At 39.3% G+C, this 9,155-nt stretch overlaps 1 protein-coding gene across 3 annotated transcripts in view; it reads right to left on the bottom strand.

Moving 5' to 3' along the window:
- Positions 1-211: 211 nt before the first annotated feature.
- Positions 212-9,155, bottom strand: part of ANGPT1 (angiopoietin 1) — a 297,629-nt gene continuing 288,685 nt past the window's right edge. For all 3 annotated transcript variants that reach the window (XM_004697434.2, XM_045287636.1, XM_045287639.1), the window contains exon 9: positions 212-3,364. In XM_004697434.2, coding sequence (XP_004697491.1) covers positions 3,180-3,364 — 185 coding nt within the window. In that variant the 3' untranslated portion in view covers positions 212-3,179. The remainder of the gene's footprint in view (positions 3,365-9,155) is intronic.

The raw sequence follows: 9,155 nt of genomic DNA, 5'->3' as shown, positions 1-9,155 counted from the left end.
TTTCTTTGTCCATGCCAAACTAGGAGTTTCTGAAAAGACAGAGCTTTAGCTTATCTAGTTCCCTTTCCCCTCAGAGATTGCTTACTTCCATACATTCTAGTTTTATATTTTATTTTAAAAATGACTTAAAATGAGATAAAGTTGCCTAAGTATCTCATTTTCAGTTTTGTTTAAATCAAATAATGTTGGTATTGACATGAAGACATTTGTATAGAGACCACATGACTTTTATTGAAAATTTAAAAGACAAACTCTAATACCTAATCATTTTATCCTGAAATAATTAAATGCAAAAGATATACATGTTAAATTGAAGCAAACCTGTAGGCCTTATACAATACACAAAATGGCATTATAAAACACTTTATATTGCTTTAATATAAATAATTAAAAACAATATTTCATTTTTGTAACTAGATAACAAAACAGTATCATGCATTCTTTTTTCTTTTTCTTTTTTTATTTTAATACAAGATGGGAAATAGTCTTATCCAAACTAGTTTAAAAATATTAAAAATTCTTACAGAGCATAAGAGAACACAACATTTACTTATATTACTTAAATGAAACTAATCAAGAATTTTAGAAACAGAGGTTATGATGGAGCCACCAAGAATAGAAATATTGTATAACATCAGCAACATGGGATTGTATATAAAGATACAAAATTATAAAAATGATACAATAATATTAAAAATATTTTCTGAAAATTTTGACTAGGTTTATTCTCTCAAAAAGAGAAAAACCACCAAGGCATAAATGAATCAAGTCACTAAATTTGAAATAATTTATTGCCTTGAAATTTGCTTTTTGATTTTTATGAAAGAGCCAATAACTCTTTTACGTGTGGTAGAATGAGCTTTCTGAATATAACTCTTCTACCCATGTTTCTGTACATCTGGCCAAATGATTGGGTGACACTATGCAAATGAGGTGTGCGTCACACTAATAGAGGGAAGTGGTTAGTTTTAGTCACCACCCACTGACTGAAAGGCACCATCTCCGAAGCAGCGGCAGAGGGCGAATCCCCTTCAAGATCCTGAGCAGACGTGGTGGAGGCCGCGGCTAAAGGCCCCTGAGGCGGAGGGAGGGAGGCCATGAGAGGGGACACAGAAACAGCCCCCAGACCAAGAAGGGGAGGATGAGGGGTGGGGTTGGCTTCCTGGCCCCCAGAGGCTGAGGCCAAGGGGCCATGTGGACGGGAGAGAGACTTGGATTTGGATGAGGGACCATGTGGACGAGGGACCATGTGGACGGGAGAGGGACTTGGACTTGGACAAGGGTGTGGACGGGAGAGAGACTTGGTTCTGGCTGACCAGAGGTGCTGCTGTGGACCAAAGCCTTTCTCCTTAAGGCTTTCTGATTCTGGCTTGTGGTCATCTTTTAACTCCTCTAATAAGCCCCCTTAATTATGAGTATCTTCTGTGAGTTCTCTGTTGCCTTTGCAAAGAATGATTAAACCCAGCATAAAAGGAAGCAAGTGTGGAAGGAGTGGTTGGTGTCAGGGGAAGGAAGTGGGGAGAGAGAATGCATGCTTGACTTCTGCTTCATGGCTAGAGCGAAGCTAGAGGAGGACAAATCAGGTCTTTGCACCACTTTTTTAAAGAAGCAGAGAACACTGCTTGATGGAAAACTGCAATGACTTCCAATTGTCATTACTACGCTGCCAAGTAGTCCTGCAAAATGGATGATCCCAAAGGATCGTTGTTCCACGGTTCATAATGTTATCAGTCAGCTGGATGACTGCGGTTGCTTCTCTCATATGTATTTTTCTTGCATATAACATTGATAGTTTGTCCAAGTTTCTCTCCTAGTAATGCTTTTTAAAAAATCAGAAATAGTTTAAGGAAACAGAGCCTGAAGGAGAAAACCATAGAGAAATGTATTTCACAAAGAAATACAGGTTTCTTTCAGAAGCGGTGTTTATTCTCATGAATCAGGGATAGTGTTGCACAGTCCAGATTAAGCAGCTACTAGGCTGACCATGGATATAAACAAGCTATGTACAATGATATTCATAATTCCTCTTTAATTTCTCATATACTTCAAAGTGTATCTTTATAGAAACTGGAACAGGGTAGACATGGTAAGCACACTTCGGTTAATTAACAAATATTAAATCACACGGATTAACAGAGTATAGAATTGAAGATCTAAAACCTTTTTTAAAGTAAAGAAGTATATTTAAGTGAACATATGGAAGAAGACACTACAAAATTACCTGTTCCAGTTTACTACGGTTTACTTCAGTTTAACACACACAAAAATACTGCTTCCTGTGTAGTACAAAGGAAATATTAAATGCATGTATATAAAAAACCCCTTAGTGATATATTTCACATTCTTTAAACTTTTCTCAGGTTATAAATATATTTATATATCAGTCAGTCAGTTTTTACAATAAATGAAAACTGCAACATAGGGTGAGGGGAACAGGTCATTTAAAATTTTTTTATACCTCAGTCATCCCAACTTAGGTCCATTTTTTGGAAATGTGTAAGAGATAATAAAGTGTGCTTGTTACCTCTCACTGTTATTCTTTGTGCACTAGAAAATTCATCATGGCTTACCCAAACAGAGTTAAATTTCCAGATGGGCTAACTGATGTAAACTGTTGAATATGATCATGAAATTAGGCTTCTGAAAGCCATTTATAATTTCCTGACGCAGGGAGCACTGTCATCCTTCCTGAATATCTATTAAAACTGTACACTGGTAGAAGTTCATCTGTTAGTAGGTTTGCATAGACATAACATTTCCCCTCATCTTCTCCGAAGGACTACGAAAGGCCTGTTTTCGTTCTTCATGTATATCTTTTTTTCCCTCCATCGTGCTTTTCCTCCTTCCTCGGTTTTACATGAAAGAAACCACATTTATCATCTGGCTGCCATAGTTCCAAAATAAGATCCAGTAGTAGTTTGAAGCACAGCGCGCTGAGCAGTTTCTTCCCCTCTCGAACACGATGGGAGTGGCCTTCTCTATGTCCACACCACAAGCACACAGGGACCCCACAGAGAGACTTCTGTGAACACACAAGAAAGCCCCAAATCCACAGTCAGGAACCTTGATGATTTCACGTAACTACCACTTGCTGCTGGAAAGGAGACAATAGAGTTTACTCCAGGGATTTTCAAGCAGTTTCTCATTTGGTGGCTTTCCCAGATTTCTCTGTTGTCTTCCTAATTGCTTCTGACAATGTGCTCTCCAAAGTCCAATGGCCGGATCATCATCGTTGTGGAACGTAAGGAGTAACTGGGCCCTTTGAAGTAGTGCCACTTTATCCCATTCAGTTTTCCATGGTTCTGTCCAGCAGTATAGAACATTCCATTTAGATTGGAGGGGCCACACGCATCAAACCACCAACCTAAAATGATAGTTACAAATGAAAAAGAGAAGAAACAAAGATAAGTCAATTAAACTTTCGGGAACTGATACATTAACCGAAAGGGAAATTGTCCACATTTGTTAACTTGTTATGCTTATGTTCACACGGAGAGACATTCAATGAATGTCTTCTCAGGCGTGGAATCATTTTAAATGATCAGGCAATGCAAATAAGTATAGAGGCATGCCCATGGCCTTCACTATGACTCCAGTCCGACTCATTTCCACTGTAAGGATGGGTAGCCCCTGGGCATCAAGAGAGGGCTACATCAGGCCTGGCTTTACAAGTCCCCAAACTAAAACTAAACTCACTGCCACCAAGTGGATTCCAACACACAGTTTCCAAAATGTTGTGAATCTTTATTCTCCCTAAGAGCAGATGGTGGGTTTGAACCACCCACTTTGTGGTTAGCAGTCCAATGCTTACCCGACAATACCACCAGGGTACACAGGCCAGGAAAAATACAGATACCTTCAGAGACCTCCATTCTAAGCGTGGAGCACAGTTTTTACTTGGAACAGAGTAATTAATTAAACAATACATTTTACTTGGGACAGAATAATTACTAGTAAAGATGTTCAGAAGCTTAACCTGTTGAGATGCAACGGGATCTCTTACATTCACGTTATTCTTTTACCAAGCTCTTCCTCAACTCTTCCTGAAATTAACTAGATACTGGCAAAGCAGAGTGACATCCAGACTGAGTTTGACTTAGTATGGCCTCCCTCGGGTTTCTAACAATATAGGGAGCGCTTATCAATAATGGTTCCTGATTTAGGAGGTATTCAAGTTATGATGAATGGACTTACTACCATCCTTTATTTTATTTATTTCATTACGACATACTGTCAGTAATGTGTACCACATACACAGTTGCAGCATAGGACTTACTGATGATATCATTCAGCCTGCATTTGAAGATGTTCCTTTTTACAAATTACTGTGCAAAGTATTGCTGTACAGATTTTGTTTTCTAAACTACATCAAAGGTTTCAGTTGCTTGAAAACATGAACCTCAGAACTGTTGGTAGGCAGAACAAAATACTATGAAATAGATGAAGAAAATAAAGGATCATATGTGCAAGGGTCACTAATTTTCTGACCTGAAACTTGAGCCCTGTTCCAGTTATAATCCAGATGATACAAAACTTTTCACTAGGGAAGTTATTGCCGCGACTGACCAAAGGCCAGTGCCGTTTCAGTGTTCTCCCTCGCTAGACTACCATTTGTTTTGTACCTTCGTATGTGTGTAAGTATTAAAACAAATCCATAGATTTATATTTCCAACCTCCAAAGACGAATGAAGATCAGCTCTATAAAGACACTAAAAATAAAAGGAAGTGACAATGAAAATATTTTTAAGAGGTATTCAATTTATGTCAAGATCGATTAGGACAGAATAGTTGGAATAGACCCCTAACTTGGGACGACTTTGTAACACTATACAGCAGGACTTGTCTGTGGTTGTTCCAGTGTTATCTGAAGGTAGGAAAAAAACAAAAAACAAAAAGAGTTTGTGATGATGCGCACGTGAATCCGATGCTTACACAGTTCTCTGTACGGTATCAGTAATTTTTTAAAAAGTTTTTTAATGAATCAAATTCCTAGGTTTTCAGATAAAACAGTACTTTTTCTTCCCTCCTGAAGTAACATGACTGCAATCTTCAGGGAAAGATTTATGCCAGAGACATTCTGGCATACTTTTATTTGGATACAATTGACCTCCCTTTGCTTACAGACATATACCTAAGAGACTAATAGCTAAACAAAGAGAAAGCTGCACAGCTGATGTTTAGCTGTAACATGAGCATTATCTTGCAGAAATTTTTAGCAAAAGCTAAATGGGGGAAATCTAGTCTTCATTTTTCAATTCTGGAAGATGAATCCAGCCAGGCTGTGTTTATAAAGTCAAGCTAGAGAAATAGCAGACTGCAGTAATCACCAATTTATACTGGAGAACAGTGAGCTAGGTCTCAATACATTTAGAAAGACACCCATTTAATGCTGTTTTACCAACAGGATGCAAACTGTATAAATGTTAACATAATCAAAGGGAGGGGGACAAGAAGGTTATTTTTTCATAACATGAAGGAGACACTGTAAAATTCTGTTTTCTCTTAAGAATAATCCTTTTAATTTTTGATAAGTACAACTAGAAAAAATAAGTTACTTGTATTACAAAAGTCATTCTAATATCAAGGAAATCATTGAACCAGAAGACTTCTAATGGACAAAATAAACAAACTTTATTGCTTCAGTGTTTTAATTTTCCATTTCTTTTTCTATGAACTTCTTCAAGGCACTTTTCCATTTTATATAATAAATCATTTTATTGGGGCTCGTACAACTCTTATCACAATCATATATCCACCCATTGTTTCAAGCACATTTGTACGTTTGTTGCCATCATCATTCTCAAAACATTTTCTCTCTACTTGAGCCCTTGATATCAGCTCCTCCTTTTTCCCCTCCCTCCCGCACGAACCCTTGATAATTTACAAAGTATTATTATTTTTTCATATCTTACACTGTCCAGTGTCTCCCTTCACCCACTTTTCTGTTGTCCTCAGGGAAGGGTAATATGTAGATCATTGTGATCAGTTCCCTCTTTCTCCCCCACCTTCCCCTTACCCTCCTGGTATCTCTACACTCACTATTGGTCCTGAGAGGTTTATCTGTTCTGGATTATCTGTGTTCCCAGTTCTTATCTATACCAGTGTATATCCTCTGGTCTAGCCAGATTTGTATGGTGCAATTGGGATAATGACAGTAGGGGCAGGGGGGAGCATTAAAGAACTAGAGGTAAGTTGTATGTTTGATCATTCCTATACTGCACCCTGACTGGCTTGTCTCCTCCCTGCAACCCTTCTGTTAGGGGATGTCCAGTTGCCTACAGATGGGCTTTGGGTCTCCACTCCGCACTCACCCTCTTTCACGTTGATATGATTTTTTTGTTCTTTGATGCCTAATATCTGATCCTATCAACACCTCGTGATCACACAAGTTGGTGTGCTTCTTCCCTGTGGGCTTTGTTGCTTCTCAGCTAGATGGCCATTTGTTTATCTTTAAGCCTTTAAGACCCCAGATGCTATATTTTTTGATAGCCAGGCACCATCAGTTTTCTTCACCACATTTGCTTATGCACCCGCATTGTCTTCAGCGATAGTGTTGGGAAGGTAAGCATCATGGAATGCCAGTTTAATAGAATGAAGTGTTCTTGCATTGAGGGAGTACTTGAGTGGAGGCCCAATGTCCATCTGCTACCTTGAAACTTTGGCTCCAGTTTTTGAAACACACACTCAGCTCTATTGCTGAGAACTGCTAGGATTCATAAAAGGTTCGTCCAAGGAGCATTAGGGTACTTATGGTAAAAATGTGTGCTCTTGTTTATTTGAAAGCAATGGAAGTCTGGGGAAATTGTGGGAAGGCAGCTTTTGTAACAAGGACGTGTTAATTAAGGGCTTTGGCTGATGGATACAGTCATTGGGGAGAGACAGTGGGTGCCTGTGAAGACTCGAATACATTTATTTTGTGTTTCTTGTTAATGAACAAAAGTGGTATAACATTTTTGGTAAAGAGAAGGTGTTTGGAGCCTTGAAAGAAGACCGATATGGCAGGTTTACAATAAACAAGGAAAGGAGGGCTGTTATCATTTGCTACCAGTCAACTCAGACCAATGGGGACACCAGGTGAGCCAAGTGGAACCAAATTCCATAGGACGTTCAAAGCCAAGACTTTTGGAAGCAAATGGCCTCCTCTCAAGGCATTTTTGGTAGTATCAAACCTCTACCATTATTATTGGTTGAGTGCTTAACAATTTGTAGCTCTCATGGACTCTTCACTGAGCAATGCGGTCACCTGGAACTGAGAGGGTCAAAGACTAAAAATTCATGGTGCTCCTTCATTATCCTAAGAGGGATAGAATGCTGTGGTTTATTTTCCATCCGTCTCTCTGAGTTAGCACTGTACCTAACAGAGTCTGCTTCCCAAACGACTGGCGAGCGATGCCAGATTTCTCACGGAATGACTGACTGACTGACTGACTGACTGACTGACTGCAGTTCCTCAGGGTGTCTCTCACATCTGAAGTAACTTCGTTCATAAAAAATGTGCTGGTTAGCCTCCCCACTATAGAACATCTGAGCTAATTGTGCAAATATTTTTATTTTAAAAAATTAGTTTTATTAGTCATTAATTGTCATTATAAAGTGCTTTGAGACAGGTCCAGTAGTGAACTAGGCTAGAGGAAGCAGTAGCAGGAAGGAGGTGGGAGAGTAAACAAAGAAGTAAATAAATAGGGAAAAAAAACGTAGCCAAAGGAAAAATAATCAGAGTGTTATGAAGGAGGAAAAACAGAAAACCTACTTGGGTTTTGGTGTGCATGGTAGAAGGTGATATTTAATAAGACCAGAAGGATGAGAGAGAGGGGGATTTGGGGGAAAGAGTCTTCTGCCCAGAGTACTGCCCTGGCAATGCCCCGAAGCAGCAAAGGCTTCATGGATTTAGAGACTAGAAGACGGCAGTGTAGCTGGTAGATGGTGAGCAAGGGGGGAGATTGCAGGAAATGAAGGTGGAGAAGGAGGCCCTGAATATTTGTGGAAGATCCCTACTCCAGCCAGCTGCCTTGTCCATCATCACGTGAACAAGGAAAACATTCACTGGACAAGGAAACCAATATTTAACCAGGGGAACCAGATCTGCCTGGCTAAATGTTTAATCAGGCGTTATTTTGAGCTCTCAGCCTATAAATTTGGTCTGCCAAAGCATATTTTGAGCATGATGAAGGGAGAAAATTGAATCCATAAGCAATTCGACAAGTATTAACCAAAGGCCAGACAGAGGCAGATTTGAGTAAAATGAATCCCTAACTTTAAGAATTCCCCAGCTTCCTAAAGGAGAGAGATACACAAATGCTTCATAAGATGTTAACAGGTGAAGCAGAGACATGGAAACCTGTGGAAGAGAGGCAGAAGCTACACTGCCTTGGGCGGCAAGATTTCCCCATTTTCACCTGTGATGGCTACTGAGGCTGGGGAGGAGCTCCCTGGGCAGGCAGGCGGGGACACAGAGAGACATAAACATGATATGTAATGGGAAGAGCAGTGGGTGCCTATGCCAGAAGCTTGGCTTGGCTAGGGTGCCGCTGGACAAGAGGTTGTAGAACATTGGGCTAGAAAAATAATGTCAAACACGGGGCAAGCAAAACAAGCAGGAAGAAGAGCATGGAGGATTTTATTATATATTTGGAAATTTTCTTGGGGGGTGCAATTGGAGTCTAGGGCAGAAGTCAGAAGACCGAGACATTGATTTCAATTTTGCCAATGTATGACCAAGAGATTCTAGACAATAATAAATGACATTTATTGAACGGTTATTATGTGTCAGGGATGTTGCTAAAAATATTTACATGCATTGGCTTGTAGATATTAATCTTAAAATAGCCCTGAGGGGTCAGACACCACGACAAATCTTCAAATATGCAGAGTTTAAGGAAGTGTTATAAGGTCACATAGGCATTTAGACTCCTTATTTGTAAAACATAGAAATTATGTCGATGTATTCAAATCCACAGCACAGTTGTACGGATCAAAAAATGTGATGTGTGAACTAGCGGGGATTGTATCATCCTATCCAAATTGCTTGGTGTAAGTTTTCTGGGAAAGCATAAAGTATATGGTAGGGACTGAAGAGACTAGTTTTTTAATCATTTTATTGGGTGTTCTTATAATGCTTATCACAATCTATACATACACCCAATGTGTCAAGCGCA

Source organism: Echinops telfairi, unplaced genomic scaffold (genome assembly GCF_000313985.2).
Source record: "Echinops telfairi isolate 266 unplaced genomic scaffold, ASM31398v2 ScPeMD7_1;HRSCAF=3_0, whole genome shotgun sequence".
Taxonomy (NCBI): domain Eukaryota; kingdom Metazoa; phylum Chordata; class Mammalia; order Afrosoricida; family Tenrecidae; genus Echinops; species Echinops telfairi.
Note: the sequence above shows the minus strand (reverse complement) of the source record. Positions and strands in the feature narration are given on the sequence as shown.